At 47.2% G+C, this 17,888-nt stretch overlaps 1 protein-coding gene across 1 annotated transcript in view; it reads left to right on the top strand.

Moving 5' to 3' along the window:
* Positions 1 to 245: 245 nt before the first annotated feature.
* The window catches only part of LOC119441578 (uncharacterized), a 107,651-nt gene continuing 90,008 nt past the window's right edge, over positions 246 to 17,888 (top strand). Inside the window, exons 1-6 of the mRNA XM_037706185.2 lie at positions 246 to 588; positions 11,387 to 11,571; positions 12,426 to 12,676; positions 12,837 to 12,902; positions 14,331 to 14,441; positions 14,551 to 14,663. Of these exons, the coding sequence (XP_037562113.1) occupies positions 498 to 588; positions 11,387 to 11,571; positions 12,426 to 12,676; positions 12,837 to 12,902; positions 14,331 to 14,441; positions 14,551 to 14,663 (817 nt within the window). The 5' untranslated portion in view covers positions 246 to 497. The remainder of the gene's footprint in view (positions 589 to 11,386; positions 11,572 to 12,425; positions 12,677 to 12,836; positions 12,903 to 14,330; positions 14,442 to 14,550; positions 14,664 to 17,888) is intronic.

Below are 17,888 nucleotides of genomic sequence, written 5' to 3'. Positions count from 1 at the left end.
ACAGCTCCTACCATGCTTTGGGAACGTCGAACTCCATACACTTTCTTTCTCACTGGGCCAAAAAAAAGCATAAAACGAGTCACGTGCCCAAATGTGTACACAGCATGGGACTCGATGGGATGTATGTGTAGCCCTGACGCCTAGATAGGTACATCATGTCACGTGAGCACACAGAGATAATGAATTGGGAAATAAATATGCCTGCAATTGTGGAAGGAGCTTCGGGCATGCGCACGAGTGTGTGTAACGTGCGAGCGGCTTTATCCGCGTGGTAAGGGGAGATTGCGGAAGCCGACTGCCAGGAGTGCTGCGTACACAGTCGAACTGCCTGCTGCCGTCGCGCGTGCCCCATTGTGTGTGCGCTCCTCGGACTGGCAGTTCGCGTCGTGTGCCAGGCAGTTGGTGACTCTCCGCGTCTATCGTCGCTCTATCATTGTCGTCGATTGTGTGCGGATGCCCGCGCGCGGATAAGGAAGAGCCTCGGAGACATTGCAGTCATGGCTTCGGCTGCCGCGGCACTCTTGGCCGCTGTCTGGGCGCTGGTCACGCAGCTCTGCCGGCGAGGAACGGAAATATGGCTGGACCACGGTGGGTGCCCTGCTTTTTGTCATTCGGTAGAAGCTCTAGAGCATCAAAATAAAGGCCCTACGTCACATGGGACGTCGCTGATTTGCTCGACACTCGACGCTCTCCACGCGCAATGGAAAATACGGCGACTACACTTTACCGTGCTCCAGGAAAGCTCCTAATCAATTTGTGCGCACGCTATGACTCCTTTCAGTTACATAAGTGCGTGGAGAATCACGAAATTACTTTCGCATACATGTGCTGTGGGTTCAGTAGAGTGTGCCTCCGAAGATGCCCACTGCATGGATTATACGACCATTAAAATGAAGCAGGAGCTGTAGTATAGTTCTGGTATTATAAAATTTACCTTGGGCGGCTGCTCTGACTTTTAGCATTAAATCTAGCTCGAAGGATTTAACTGGAACGTTGAAAAATTTTAAATGGATCAGATTATGCCATTTGAGATTTCATCATGTTTTTTAATAGCCGAGAGAGCGAGTGAGGACGCGCCGAAAAAACGGAGCATGTAAGTACCAACACTGATATTGTTGCTCTGTTGTCGTAGCCATGTCATTATTCCTAGCCACAATATAATTACTGTTATTTTATGCCTTTTACAAGCAGCTGAGTGGAGGAATTTGTAAAGAATGGCTCAGGAAGAGTTGTAAATGAAGGTGCTAATTTCAACGGACTAGTAGTGTCTGCAACAATTCTCAATTCTGTCAGCCAATAATCTGGTTTTATCCGGGTTTCCGTCTTTGGTTCTTAGAAGTACGTGAGCGCATCCCAACGTACGGGCGGCAACGACTGAAACTTGATCACGCGAGAGTGCAGACTTCGGTTACTCTTTCTCGCTGTGACGCATGCATGCCTCGAATTATGTAAAAAAAAAGTTGGAAGGCGATTCAACGTATAATTGAAATCGATGAAAGAAAATGTCTTACTGGGAGAGTTTGAGGTGATAATTGGGTGTATGAACCGCTTAAGCTATTCTGACAGCCAAGCTGGAGCGACAATTTTGATCGACGTCACGTAGAGGTTGAATCAGGTTTTATTTTTTTTGCCATTGGCTGTCATTATCATCGGCATCATTATGACCACCACAATCATCATTATTATCATCATCATAGTCGTCACAGTCATCGCAACTCAGTGACTCTAGTGTGCCATACTCATTGTCATCACCCAGTGGCCCGTGCCCAGTTTATCTAAGGGCACATAGCCTGTAGTATATACCCAGTGCCCCCAGTGCACTTAGATTTAAACTGCGCTATCTTCGGGACGGGCTCCTGAAGGAGGCTAGAAACATACCAGTTACGGAAAAGTTGTCCCATCTCGTCAAGAAGAACGAGGTCATAAGTTGAATTTTCAGAACCGCAAACTCACCGTTACGCTTCACGCTTCAACCTGCCAATGAGGACAATACATCCCGAGATAGCACAATGGCGGAGAGCACTTTATAGTCCTTGTATGCTGCGTTAGTGTACTGCCTTTGCTTTTATTGTCGGCCCACTTATCCATTCCGCTGCTTTTAAATCACAGATGTGCCCGAAACGACGTAAACGTTCTTAATAAAGATTAGATAAAACAACATATTAGCAACCAATATAAAGAGTACATACGCACTAAGTCTTATATACACAAAAATATTAGTTTTTGAGCAGGTAACAAATTAAGAAAGCTCATGTCGAAATAGCCTGATGCGTGGAATTGAAAGAATTTATTCTTTTACGCTTGAACCTGTAGCATTTGAGCATGCCGAACGGCACGTGCTGCAAGCGCTTTCTAGTAGAATAACAGGCGCAACAGGCTCCTTTCGTGTCTGGTATTTATACAGCCACTGACGGTCTTTGATTTAGGGTCTGCGCCAAAAGTTTACGAGAGTGGGTTTCCGCCACATAGGTAATTTCTCGTGAAGCGTATGTCGGCCTCCCATAAAAGAGCCGTACGCAGCAGTGGTTCCACGTATTAGTACAGGCTTCAAGTGCAAACAGAAGGTTGCGTGACCAGGTTACATAACTTTACAGCGTTTTATTTTTTTTCTGAGATTTCGAGCACCGTGAGTTTTGACATAGATTGCACGTCTGCCTTGGTATGTGACCATGAGACCATGATCATGTACTTAATTTGGAAGGGAGGCGAGCAGGGAAGGATTTAGTTTGCCCCAGTGACGCAAGGGCAGGAAAGACCTGAAAATATAAAAAATACGACATTTTGGAATGGGTCGCGTTGCTCTATGAAACATCCAACTTAAATGCAAATCTTTATTTGCGTACACGAACAAGTGCGCACAAATCGATTTTTTAAAGTCGACAGGCTGGCTCATTGGTATACTTGGTGATTCATTTTAGGAAGTGAAGAACACATCAGAGAGACCAGAACTTCAACGAGACAAAGGCAAACGCTCCTATACTCCTTGCTTACGTATTCTGGCTCTTTACCCGTTCTCACCTACAAAAATATTTTTCTCGGTCATATTACTAAATATTATTTTGTGCCTAAATCACCATAGGCTATAAATGTCATGTGTATAAGGTCACTTTGACATGTTTACAGAAAAAGAGCAGGGTCATCAAAACGTGATTGAATAGATGAAATGTGTGGCCTGATCAGGCAAAGATGAATTCGAAAGATTACCATGTATATCGCACGGGTTAAATGCAGGCCCACACGGACACTCAAGAAACATGGCAAGTGTTTCGTTGCAGGTACACTACGTGTACCTGCCAAATTTTTCCTGGACCACACACATTTTTCTTGAACTGCACAGCTTTATTTCGGAGAAACACCTATGGGTTTCCTTTCAAACTTGTTGCTGCTGTCCGGTGGATGGCAATTTTTCCTCCCTATAAAAGTCTGTCCTAACGTACACATCCTCGACGTGTGACCTTGACAAAGTTTTGCCACAAGAAACACAGCCAACGAAAGAAGAACAGAACGTAGGAAAAGTAGGATTGGTTTGCATGTCCAACGCTTCCACAAGAGACATAGGTTATGCGAAGACTTATGGGTTATTCTGCTGAGAGTAACTGTACGTAGTCGGCATCAGTGAGAGCTAACACGGATGCGAGCACCTCAATGCACCGGTGGCCTCTGGGGGAGTGGCAACGATAGGCTCGCGTGATCACGTGACGGCGCTGAGAAGGAAAAACGCTAGCCACGCACGAGTGAGTACAGCGCTATGCCGCCGATTTCGTTAAGTCACGCATGGGTGCACTTGAACCTGTTGGGCAACGTACAGTTCAGCGTATACGGACAAGGTCCCTAATCACAGCTTAGTTGAGCTTCTCATTGTGTCCAGCGCCCGCTCTATTCTGACGCAGAAATTCTAACCGAAAACGAAGAGAATTCAGTGATCAACTCAAAAGGGCATAAACAAATATTTGTCCCACTGGCTTTTCGAATGGGTGTTAATGACACCGACACACATGTTATCACTTTTATGGAAGATGCACGGCCAAAACACTTGACTAGAAGTTGTCGCGAGGACGTCCTCTCTCATGACGTCAAGAAGCATCTTTCACAAGCTGCAGTGATAATATCAGCGTGGAAGAAATGGGACATGCACCCACTTTAGATAAAGGTGGCTGCATTGTCTGTACGCGGCGCGATGTGTATTCTCATATGTGTCCGCATCGCGGATACTCATGAGGCGTTTTTTACAAGACGCAGGGCATTAATACTACATTTAGCGAAAGAAAACATTTGCACGTAAGCAATTAACACAGACCTAAACACTCTTTCATCCTTGGCTCATTTATTGTCCATGCAATGCTCTTTCGTAGGGGCGTTTTGTTCCTTTCGTAAACTGGAACTCATCATTCATTCATAGAGTCTTCTACATGCATGAACTAGCGAGGTGGTGATCTTGCAGTGGGTGCGGAGCTACTTAAAAAAGAAGGCGGGTGAATCCTGATGGTTCTTGAAAAATGTAGCCTGAACTCTCTTCATTGGCAAGCAAGCGAGGTTTCCGTCACGATTGTTTCCCGCTGGAGCGCGGCACGGACCTGGGGCGCGTCACGACAAATGATCAGATGCCGATGCCATCAGGGCACAGAGAGGATGACCGTTTGCAGTAGAATTTCAGCAAGACTAATGATTGCAAGGTTTTATAAATTAAGGTAGACGACTCTACTCTGTGGGACGCTACGACAGGTATAGTGTTTGACAATTACATGCTCCGGGCAGTTTCCACAAAAGTAGGAGTATATCTCCTGTACAAGTAGCTCCGTATCCATAGAAGCATTCGGTCACCGAGTCCAGCAGCCTCTAGAGCGTCGAAGATGGCTCGGTGACTGACATTACCATAAGCAGCATTGATACTGAGGAACTGGGCTACTGATGCATGTGTTGTTAGACCGACGTAACGTCTTCGATGACGTCAAAAGAGGAGCGACCCCATTTAATTCATTCCACGACAATGGGGTATCTGCAATAAGGCTCCATAAACCATTCGAGATGTGAGATATTTATTCATTCTATCATTTTCCCCATACAAACGGAAAGAATGTTGACATACCCCGTGTCATTTGCGCTGTCGCACATACCCAGTGTGACAAGTCTGTTTGGTCACATTTTATTTCTATTTCGAGGGGGGTGCCTTAAGGCACAGAATGAAAAGAAAGCTTTATAAATCAAACGTAACCCTGTATTCTGCATGAAGTCCAGTAATGTTTTTTAATGGCGCGAGTGTCGAAGAGAACTTCAACTGAATAAAAAACTGCAACTGAACAGGAACGAATCAAACCGTGATTTTTCTGCCGTCTTCTAACCAAACACGAACCTGATCTTATTGAAATAACCATTCCATACCAGTCCGGCGAACAATTCAGGAGGCAACATGCACGCTCTGCTCGTAATATTATGCACGGGTTAAGTAAAACATTTCTGTTAGAAAAATTTATAACGTTGAAATTCTGGCTCTTTAAAATAACGCGACTTGCATAAGCGCGGTATGAAACGGTATTGCTGGCTGCACAGCACTGAACATTCTTTTTAAGGGCAACTACTATCGCGCATGCGCTGTATCCTTGCCAAATCTTGATATATTAGTCCTTCACTGGTCCTTCAACCTCAACGCCCAATGTACAGGGTCGCCCACTCTTAGTACGAACACGGCGCCGCGTGGCCGCGCTCGGCGGAGCGCCAGCGCACATGGCGCGGCCGCGCATCCAAGCTAGGCGGCGCAGGCGCACAGGGGCTTGGACGTGGGGCTTCGTGTCGTCTGCTAAAGTACGCGAGCGCGCTGTGCTTTAGCAGACAACAGACGGCACAAAGACAGCTCGCTCTCGCGCTTTAGCAGACGACACGAAGCCCCGCCTCCAAGCCCTTGTGCGCCTGCGCCGCTTAGCTTCGATGCGCGGCCGCGCCATGTGCGCTGGCGCTCGGCCGAGCGCGGCCACGCGGCGCTGTGTTCGTACTAAGAGTGGACGACCCAGTTTGTGAAGGTACAGGGTCGTCCCATTCCAGGCAGCTGGAATGAGCAATTAGATACAAATAAATGTTCTCAACGCACTAGACACGGCGGGCCTTCGAAAACAAATCACTCTACGGCTCCTCGTCTTGGTTCACTGTGTGTTCATTTTGTTGCGTAATATCAAAAGCACCAGACATACGAGGTCTGCATACCTTCTTGGTCTGTCCTAAATGATCGAGCACGTATGTTAAAAAAATCACTTCGCAAAGTTTGAGCTACATCGATGTGGTCACCTTCACAATATACCTCAACTATAGGCAAAATACACCGGTTACACTTTTTTTTTTACATTGCTGGAAGCACCCTTGGAAATCATCTTCTGTTAAGCGCTTCAACAGTACTGTGGTTTCCTTCTTAATTGCTGTCACAAGAACGAAATGGCACCCTTCACGCACAACTTTGCATTGGGAGAACCTCCCAAAAAATGCACAAACAAGACACACAGTGGAAATCAACGGTAGGTTGATTTTGCATTTTGCAGCTAGCTAGCTCTCCAACATTGTTTGGTGTTCTGCAGAGCATTGACATGGGTACACACGAATTGATGTAAATAGAGTAGTTGTGCATGTGACGCTAGTGTTTGTCTGCGAGATGACTGCGAGGGTGGCGACGAATGTTCGACGACGACATGATTCTTACTGCCTCTGTTCGACACGAATTTGTGCGACTTGCCGATGTTGGCTTCAGCATAGGTACTGAACCGGCGTAATCGTGAGTTATACAGATAGTGAAGGGACCTGCGACTTAGTGTTATGCAATCGTACATACCTATATCGATGTCATGTAGTGTACGTCAAAACGAAGATGGGTGTTCGCACTCCGGCAAATAAATGTTAAAACGGATCAACCTAAGCCAATCATGAAGGCGGTATAACGTACGTCGCGCAGTTTCTACGTAGGATTAGCTGCTACAACGGAACCGCTGGGAAATGAGGGACAATCCTAAAGACGGGGCCGTTTAACACGGGTTGTCCTTGCACGAACTGTCACCCTAGGAAAGAACACAAGAAACTGACACGTGACGCACACGTCAAATATTTCTAACAGCTGCGCAGCTCGTGCGAGAGGAAGAGAGAAAGAGAGAGTCAACTTTCATTGATCCTAACAATCACGGGGGCGGGCGCAGCCTCCCTCCGCCTATCAGATGGCCGAGATCCCTGGGACTCAGCGGCTGCCTCGGCTAGCTGGACGTCCCAGACCTGGTGTCGCTGGTCTGAGCTGAGCAGCAGGGTCTCCCACTGCTGCCGGTTTTGAATTTTGCGGCCCTCGAAAGGAGCCGCCTTCGAGCATGCCCATAGAATATGTGGATGGTGCGCCCTACCCTTGCATAGTTTACATCGATCACTGTATTGCCCTAGATAGAATCTGCTGCAGGCCGCAGGGTCAGAAAACATGTTTGTTTGCAGAAGGTGCCAAGAGACCGTCTGTTTCCTGGTTAGCTCGGGATGAGGTTGTGGGCACCGAGTCCTTCCCAGCCCATAGTAATGAGTTATTTCATTGTAGCATAACATGCGGTCTCCTCTCGTTCCCAGCTGAGCCGGCTCACTTGCTCGGCGAGTAAGTCCTCGAGCTACGTTGTGAGCGGCCTCGTTGCCAGCATGAGAGGAGTGCGCGGGCGCCGAATAGTTTGGATCATTCTAAATGAGATTAATGTGCCTGTTATTGTTTTGAATTTTGAGCGCCTCTCGTGGGATGCGTGCTTTCGCGAAATTATAAACTGCGATCTGGGAGTCACTTTCGATAATTCTAGCTTTGGTGGAGGCCACCGCTAATGTTATTACGGCTTCCTTTGCAACTTCGGAGTTTCCGTTTTCACCTACCGATCGCGAGGTGTTCTACGTCCGCATCTACCGCTACGACTGACATCCCTTCGCGTTCTCTGTATTCCGCGGCGTCTACGTAGGCCGAGGCCTCTGCGCCATGGTATTTGCGCTCAATGTGGCGGACCATTGCCTCTCGTCGCTCCTTATGGTGCTCCTGGTGTATGTCCTTTGGCCGTGGGGGAATTTTAATGGTACTCCTCGTCTCTCGTCGAATGCTGAGTTTTGCGCCATGTTGCGCTTCGTAGTGAATGTTGAGTTTCCGTAGAATGTGTCGCCCCGTGGGGCTCTGTGTGAGTCTTTCTTATTGGGCTGCGGTGTGCGCCTCGATTAATTCGTCAAGCGTGGTATGTAGCCCCAAATCTAAGAGTTTGTCGTCGGATGTTATGAGTGGGACCGCTCGTCTGTGAGTATGAACGCTCGTCTTATGATGCATTACATCTTGTTCTTTTTCCGCAACGCAAAATGTTACGCACGGTGCCACGTAGACGACGCGGCTGATGCCAATGGCCTCCACTAAATAAATATGCTGACATGCCTCATGCCGTAGTGTCTATTGGAAATCCGTTTCATTAGCGTTAGTGTTTGTTGTGCGCTGTTCTCTAGCGAATTGCTGGTACCGAAGTTTCTGCCTTCTGCATGCAACGGGAGTCTTCAACCTCGTCTGCACATGTATCAGGCCCCCTTTCGCCTTGATGTTTATGTTCAGTGTTCCTCCGTATTGTTTCCTGGTCGTAGGTTACACCAGAAGAAATTCGGAATTTTGCAAGAAGCAACTTAGCGCCTTCTCCGCCACGTAGCCTTCGACGGCCTCCATGGCCTGCTGGAGGGTTTCCTCGATTTGGCCCTCGCTGCCACCTGTCACCCACAACGTTATGTCGTCGGCTTACAGGCTGTGTTTTAGGCCGTGGATACAGCTGAAGATTTTCGTCAGGCCGATTATGACGAGGTTTGAGAGAAAGGGGGACAAACCGATCATTGCGGCGTTCCTCTACTACCCAGTTCTATGTCGTCCGACTTGATTTCTCTTATCGTGACTTGAACTTTGCGGTCCGAGAGAAAGTCTCGGATTTAGCCTTGGAGTTCCCAGGTCCTGGAGGTTCCCTAGGACCGCCTTGCGTGTAATATGATCGAAAGCCTTGGTGAGGTCCAGCCGTAAGATAAATTTCAGTCCCGCTCCTCTGCTCGGCGCGTCGAGGATTTGATCTGTGATTTGGAGCAGGACATCATCCGGCATGGAAAGTTTCGGCCTGAACCCGATCATCGTGAGCGGATACAGGCCTCTGTCCTCCATGTAGTTGCTCAATCTAGTGAGAACGATGTGCTCCATCGGCTTCTCCCCGCACGAGGTCAGAGAGATGGGCCTGAGATCTCAATCAGTAATTTCTTGCCGGCTTCGGGGATCACCACCACGTGCGCAGTTTTCCACTGCCGCGGTATTGCGCTACGTTCTTAGCACGCACAGTAGCTGCAGTAGCACAGTAGCAGCACTAGCTCAAGCGGGACAGAGACGCGACGAAACGTCCATTCGGTACTGGGAATAAATCACTTCGTTTTATTTCATGCGCGAGTGCGGCTCGCATTCGAGTGCCGCTCGCGCTCGTCGCTCAGTCCCTTGCTTGGCTTGGAAGCTCTTGAGGCACCGGTCGTGCCGATGGTGCTACAAGCGCCCCCCCCCCCCACTCTCCTTTGGAGCAGTGTGGTCTACGACCGAGTGCAGTTAGCAACGCCAGGAGACGGCGTACTGGATGCGAATCAGCAAGAGCCGGGACAGTGACATCCATGGTTGAGACAGGAGGTGCGACTATAAGAAGCGTGTCGTGGAAGATTTTCCGTGGACTTCCACGATGTATGTGGACTCGCGTATTTTCAGTACAACAAAGGACCAAGGGCGGCCGTTCATCTTGTTCTGGGGGCAGAGCAGGCCGAATGGGTCCATAGCGCACGAAGACGTGAGCCTTGGTGAGGACGCTTGTTACGCGGGCTTTGAAGCCGGGGTGAATGTGTGTCGGACATGGTTTCAGATCTCGAAATAGGTTTCAGATTTCGACAGAAGTGCGAGTGGTAGGCGTTGAACCCACTGCGATGGCGTGTCATGAGCAATAAGCGCTGATTTGAGGTGTCGTTGAAAGCTTGCCATGTGGCCGTTTGTCTGAATGTGGTAAGTGGCCGTGGGCTGCCGAGTAGTGCCGAGTCGGCTAAGGAGCTCTGGGAAGAGCGCTGACTTGCTGTCCGCGGCCTGTGACGATTCTGGTCGGGCATTCAAAATGGACTACGCATGTTGCAACAAAGGCAGCCGCGAAGGTTGTAGTGGAGTCGTCTGGAAGCGGCATTGGCTCTGGCCATTAGGTAAGGTTGTCATGGAAGTAAGCAGGTAACGAAAACTTGATGCAGTGGTAACAGCCCTACGATGTCGGTGTGGACAATTTTGAACCGATGGTTAGGCTGGAGTAACTGTCGTGTCCAGGGAACTGGGTGCTGGTGGACTCTGACCCGTTTGCAAGGTGCGCATGCACCACCGCAGTTGCTTACATCGGTGTTCTTACGGTGCCACACGGATCACTAGGAAACCAGGCACTGCGTGGTTTGAATGCCGTTATGGGCAAGCTGGTGTTGTGCGTTGGAAAGATGCCTGCGTAGCGTGAAGGGGACGAATGGTCTCGGGGTAGTTATAGAAGCATCGCAAACGAAAGTGGCGCCATCCAGCTAAATATCTTCGGAATGTAATGATGGAGCATTCCAGGCACTCCAGGCGGATGTCTTCCATCGGCGTTGCCGTCGCCGTGAGGTTCCGTATAAATTCCAAGGGCGAGAAAATTATCACCGCGCGCCTATGGTGTATGTGCGAGGAAAGCGTGCGAGGCTGAGCTGGCGTCCGGGGATCAATCTCTCGCACGCAAGGGATGGGAGTGAGACGGAAGTGCGCCGTCTTCCAGTCGCGCGCAAGTGCTCCGGGGAGAGGATAGGGAAGGGTTCTACTGCGGGCTGCTGTATCTTGAAAGCCTGCGACGGGGACAGAGTACGCCGTGCGCGTTGTTTTCGCGGCTTATTTCGCTTTGATGCGAGCGGCGGCACGAAGGAAAATTCGCTCACTGCTGCTGCAGTGCTTACTCACGCCAGCGTTTTGACAGCGAGTTTCCCCGGTCATCGAGTGAGGTGCGTTCATGTTAGCTTGTACGCGCGTGACACCATGCTTATTAATTTAGTAGGGATGCCTACGTTTACAAGTTTATACAGCCGATAATACTATTATCCTTACTTCCTATAGCTGTCCACTAATTTGCTATCGGAATCGGTGCTTCGCCTTTCGAGCGACACTGCGACTTTTTTTGCATTGCTGTAGGTGGTGTTAACATGCGACATGCGTCATTTAATGCAACAGGAAAATCTTAAATAATTGAGTTACACGTGTTGTTACCAGCTCAGCGACTACAGTAATACTTTCACCGTCAGTGCCACTTGTAGTTTCAACTGGGTGAAGCCACAAAAACTGGTTTACTGACACTTTTGTTCCTTTATGTAGGGCTCATGTATCTGCTTCGCTACCTGCTGGCCGTGGCACGCTTGACATACCTGCTACAAAGGAAAGGTCGGCGGTTCGACTATGTGCAACCAGAAAAATACGACGACGTTGTCAGCAACTGCGCCATTTGTGCACCAGATGAATGGGCCAAAGAGTGTCCACGTCCAAACCATGATTTAGAAAAGGTGAGTGCATTCTGTTTTGAGTAGAAAGTTGAGAAGTAAAATGAAGTCTAAATTGAAGAAACTCATAGCGAGCTATAAAATTGAAAAGCAACTGTGCAGTCATTGATTACAGAAATTGAGCGGGTGGTGTGATGTTCCATTTGATACAGAACAGTGAAAGCATGAAATGCCACATAAAACTGCCAAAAAATAGATTAAGAAAACGTTGCTGCCGTTTTATAAATGACGCTATCCGTTGTGGCATCAATACACAGTGACTATCTAAGGGAGCACAATAAAAGCGAGTCCACCTGAGAAATGACACGCTATCTCTGGGGCATTGTTACTCCGGTCAACCTGTATACATATAGTAATCGGGCACCACAGGCAACAGCGATCACTTTCCCCCGGCTGCCCAGCTCGTGCAACATAATTCACGGTAAATGTCGCCGCAAATGAAGAACCACGCTTAATTCGAGGCCTTAATACGAAAAAAAACGAAAGAAGAAGCGAACGTTACCAGACATGCATATGTCTGGATCAAAAATCGTCGTCCACTATCGGACGAGTGTTTTAAAGGGACACTAAAGATAAACAATCTTGACCTGTATCAGTAAATTGCATTTCTGCCAAAGCAGAAAAGCGACTCTCATTATGAGAGGAGGTTTAAATCGTCTTTTGCATCCTAATATTAAGATAGAAATGACGCACTTTTGTGTCTTTTCTGTGCACCTGAGAAACAGCACCTTCGGCTGTGCTGTTTTCTCAGGTGCACATTATTTAGTTACGATGAAGGAGAAACAGCAGAATGAGAACAGCGCCACAAGCGTTTTAACAAATTCAAGCGTTGATAAAGAATGCTTCACTCCGTGCAGGTCGAAGACAGGGTCCTTTTCTACGGCGTGAACTCGGAAGGCTACCGCCTGGTAGTCAGTGTGTCACGCTTTCGCAATCGCATGGCCGAGCTATGGCTCGCCCTCTACTCCTCGGATGGAGCTCGTTACACGCTGCCAGCTACGCTTACGCTTGATCGGAGTACGGGGAGCAGCTTCTCGGCAGCTGGTCTCCGTCTGCAGTGCTTGGCTCCCAACCGCCGTTGGCGTGTGGCCTATAACGGCCTGCTCAGGTAACGCTGATTGTAAACAAGTAGTAAACAATAGCGTAACCCAAACATTCTCAGTGACATCGGACATCCGTGGGGAGAGCCGTGTAACCACAGCACAAAATTCCGAACCTTAAATTTTTTTCTGAGCGAATAGGAAATATTCTTTTTTTTCACCCTTTAGGAAGCAATCCACCGCCAGAAATGCGCGATCAGAAGAAACAGAAGTGCACGTCAAGTTTGGCTTCATGTAAGTATTTCATGAGCATTCATTTATGCCAAGCATGGTGCGAAGATGTCCCCTGCAAAGAGTTGTAAAGAAATTGTTTCTACTTTCCATCTGCCTAATAAATAACCCTAGTTCTTGACGGTATTAGAAGGTGTAGCAGCTTGAATCGGTCTTAGACTGTTTTAAGCATGGACACTAGGAAAAAAGCTAAACTTCGCGGTTAAGGTGCCAAAACCACTATATGGTTATAAGGCATTCCGTTGTGGGGAACTCCGGAAAGGGGCATTGGAAAAACACCGAAGTACGAAAATACATTTCCACAATTCTTTTCGTGCTTTGCATTAGTCGAGATGTCTGCAAGGGCACAGCTTTACACCTGTAATCGAGATCAATGGGCATTGTACCCACAAGGTTTTGTTTGTTGAGGCGCCAAGGTGGAAAGCAGACGTGCAGTGTAAGTATGAAAAAAATGTACATTAGAGGAGAAAAGCTAAATGTGGGTGTGCTCACCACAAAAACGTGGCCCCATATTCACATTATTGGCCACATTGGGCCCATCTCAAGGAGAAAGCGCCGTCAGAAATTCTAATAAAGCAAGCCGTTGAAGCTAAGCACTGTGTTTCTAAATGCATTAGGAAAGCGGCATTTATAATACAATTTCCCACTTCTTCCAAATGCGGTGTTTTCCCGTGTTCTTCGCAACGGTGTCGCATATTAATTGGCAAATGCTACAGCCCGTTAGAAATTGATAGAACAAACAAGTATTTTGTTATTTGTCTTGAAAGTAACGTTTGCCTAAAACCATTCAACGGGCACGAAACAAGGTCTGAACACTAGAAGTCATTTTTCAGGGACGCTTGAAAAGAAATAAAACTGACCGAAATAGTTCCTGGCGAATTGTTTAGATGTTGGCGGTGGCAAACACACATTGCAACCACAAGAGCTCTTTTACATGTGACAAGATGTTGGAAGTCTCCAGTTTTATATGTAAATAACACTAAAAGAACACCTATTTATCAAATGAACTACTTTGTTTTATATCGTCAAAAAATTGTATGGCTCTGTTAAAAGGTATGGAGGAGTTAGTGATGGAAGAAGTTCAACGAATCTAGTGTGAATCATGCTGTATTTCTTTTTGTTCATTAATGCTATCGTTAGGCAAACCCTTACAGTAAACATTTTGTTGTTGACCTCATAATAAATATTAAAAAAAAGACCAATAAGAACCTAAGTCAAACATTCATCAGCCGTGCTTTTAGAAACCACATCTGCTCCCGTACCACTTTGTGAAAAGTGGTCTCAATGTCAAAGAAAACTTTGGCTGGTTATTTCACTGGTTCGTGAGGCATCTATATGAAATGCACTTGAAGTGTGTGGCATCCCTTTGGGGGGGACCGTCGAGAGTTAGAGAGCGTTGCTAAATTTCCTAACATGCCGGCCTTTGTGCAGCTGGTCGACAGTGTCGCATACGCTAGAGCAGCCGGCTCAATTGTCGCCATCGCTGCTGGCAGACAGCCTGGCGGAAATGCCTACGTTGAACATGCTGCGTCACATCAACAAGTAGGTGAAGCATGCTATCTTTTTATCGAGCGCTGTTTCACTCTTCACAAGCACAAGCCTAAGAAAATACGGCGCAATAAGGACATAACGCACTTTTTATATACGAAAGGCTGGCTGCTGAAATGGACCAGTATGATCAACCTGGTATGATGGCCGGTGAGCTGACCATAGCAGACCAGACGAGAGAGGTCTTCCTGTGGGGTTGCAAAGTGAGAACGCAAGGTAAGCAACCGTTGTGATTGCATTAGGAGGGCAAATTTCATGTTGCTCGGAACCACTGCACTGTGCCATGTATGTAGTTTATGAAAATGGCCATTTCCTAACACCTGTTGAGCGATGGTATAAAATAGAACTATGCCCAAGAAATACTGTTATGCCTATCTACTTGTGGGTGTTGTCACACCCCAATGTATATATATATATATATATATATATATTGTCAAGAGCCATGGCAAAAACGAAGACGTTGTAGTGGGGCTGGGTCAGAGGCTCTTCTGTCAGACTGAAAACCTGCTGGAACCTGTGCGCTCTGTGCGCTCTGTGCAGTCTTGACTAGACAAGCGCTAGCCGTTTACCGGTAATTAAATACTCCCCGTAACATCTTTTTGGTGGAGGTTGCGGGTTCTATTCCACCCGGCCCTGGATCTTCGGAGCGGATGCCACGTTTCTCCTGCCTCCATGGCTGAGGACAGTACGCAGTCATCGCAGCCCGCGCCCGCGGCTCCAGCAACCGTGGTCCTTTCGCAACCCCTCGACCCCGGCACGTTTTGCGGCACGGACAACAATGACGTCGACAATTGGCTCTTATTGTACGAGCGCGTCTGCAAGCACCACAGGTGGGATGAGACCCTGATGCTCGCCAACGTAATTTTTTACCTACGGGGCACGGCTCGCGTGTGGTATAACACGCACGAAGAAGAACTGACGAGTTGGGACGTCTACAAGGAGCGGATGCGCGCATTGTTTGGTCGATCGGCCGCGCGACAAATGACAGCCCGGCACGAGCTGGCGGCCAGAGCTCAGACGTCCACGGAATCGTACGTCGCATACATCCAAGACGTGCTAGCCTTGTGCCGCACAGTTGACAAAGACATGCCAGAGGCAGACAAGGTTGGCCACGTGTTGAAAGGCATAGCTGACGATGCCTTCAACATACTTCTGTGTAAGCACTGCACCACGGTTGAATCCATCATCACAGAATGCAGGCGGTTTGAACAAGCGAAAAGCCGACGGATTACTCAGCGCTTTAACAGACTCCCGAACACAGCTGCGACCTCCTCGTGCGAAGATCCCATGACGCCCCCTCCGTTCTCGACGCCTAACCACTTGGCCAGGATTGTTCGCCAGGAGCTCGAAGCCATGGCTCCAGCCGCTTATCAGGCACCTGGTCACGATCATTTGGTGACAATATCCCTCATTCAGGCCGTCGTCCGTCAAGAGGAAAAAAAAATTCATTTTCATTCATTTCTATCATTTTTATACTTTTTATTATTTATATTTAATTCTCCTTTTTTTCTAACACGTTTGACATGTGTAATGCTGATTCGACACGGATACCTTATAGCAACAGTGTGTCGTGAGGAACCCCCCTCCAGTACCATGTAGGTCTCTGTCAAGATTGTTAGTCATGCCCTGTCAAGGTTGTTTGACTGATCTTGTCGATATGCTTGGTGACATTGGCTGCTCTGCGGACTTTTTTGTACAAACCTTTTCGTACAACCATGCCAGGGCGTAAACATCTTTTTCATTTTTATATTTTTCCTTATTTTTATATTTTTTATATTTTGTCATTTTTTCTAACCACGTTTGACATGTGCAATGCTGATTCGGCACGGGTACCTGACAGCAACAGCGTGTCGTGAGGACCCCCCCAATACCATGTAGGTATTTAAGCACACCGCCTTACTATTTCATGTATTCCCTGACGAAGGCCGGACCCCGGCCGAAACGTTGGAAATAGAGTATCGTTTTTTTCGTACGTGCGTCCTCAACCTCCAAGTTCCTATATATATATATGTCCACTAGTGGGTGTTGTCAGACACCAATATCCATCAAATTTGCTGTTTGGCCAGTATCCTAGTGACAATATTGAACAAAACACATCTCAGTTTGTTTGGTGCTGACGATTTGCACAGAAATGCGCTCGTACGCGTGATTTCTAATGTGGTTTAACCGTAGGGTTGCTTATGATTTTTTTCTCTCTGTGTAACTTCACTTTATGGACAGATATATTTTGCCTCTTCCTTTTTTACATCTCTTCTTTGTCACAGCTATAGACCCAATTTTATTATTTGTCACTAAATAATGTGTTGTAATCCGTACTTACCAAATGAAACGAAATTGTTGCTTTGTTCTGTTTCTCTACCTACACGCTTGTGTCCGTCTGCCACTTTCATTGTAAGACTCAGTCCCCTAAAGTGACGTCAGCATGCTCCATCACTTTATAAATTTCGTAAATTAAGCATGCGCTATCATCACATACGCCTGCTTCTTTTTATTTTTGACTCTTTTTATGGTCAAGTTTTATGTTTTAGCTACGTAAGCAGTAATCTCTATGTGCATGCGGCGCACCACTGGTACATATTTTTTTCTCTCCTTATATGGTATTTTCTTTGACATAATGTTTTCTTTCCATGTAAAATAATGATGCGCGTTTGCTGCATTGTGTGTGTATGAAAGCGCAATAGGTGACACGTTTGGGTGGATCTTCTACTCATTATAAGTCTGCCAAAACATTAAAAAAACGTCACAGGTGGCAGATAGCACAATTGTATTGTTTGAACTGGAATACGCGAGGTGCACATTTATTGCGCAAAATTACACAGAATAATTGACTCTTTAACGAACATTCACCTTTTATTAATTTGCCTTAGAGCACATATTCAAGTTTATACATTTCAGGCAGTGAGTTTTCTTAAAGAAACTCCTGGAACAGCAGTGCATGTCTACCGCAAAAATGACGGCACATATCTCAAAAGTAGAGTGTACTAGAATATGGTCGAGTGGGACGAGCGGCTGGGGCCGCGCATGCTTTGCAGTGAGGCGCCCGACGTGGAAAAATACTGTGGCGGCGCTGCGATCGAACTGGATTGGGCCGCATCAAGGTCGCGCCGTTGGAAACTGCCGGCGATACTGCTCGGCAGGGTCAATCGCACTACTTCGCGCGCTGGTATTTGCGTTCAGACCTCTCAAATGGTGTTCATTATCGAATATGACATGTATATATGTCTTAAGAACAAATGCCTTTCTTTCTCTTCATTTTATTTTTTAATGCCGCTCGGTGATTGCCCGTACATTGCGGCCGCAGTGTCGGCTTTCATTCTACTATGTTATTGCACGGTTCCCTTTGGAGAACAAATATTTTTCTCGTTCTTCAAGCAGCATGTATCTCTCGTGTGCATTGTTCCGCATATAGTTTTCCATCAGTAGGTCTTGCGGAACGCAAAC

This window comes from Dermacentor silvarum, chromosome 2 (genome assembly GCF_013339745.2).
Source record: "Dermacentor silvarum isolate Dsil-2018 chromosome 2, BIME_Dsil_1.4, whole genome shotgun sequence".
Lineage (NCBI taxonomy): Eukaryota > Metazoa > Arthropoda > Arachnida > Ixodida > Ixodidae > Dermacentor > Dermacentor silvarum.
Note: the sequence above shows the minus strand (reverse complement) of the source record. Positions and strands in the feature narration are given on the sequence as shown.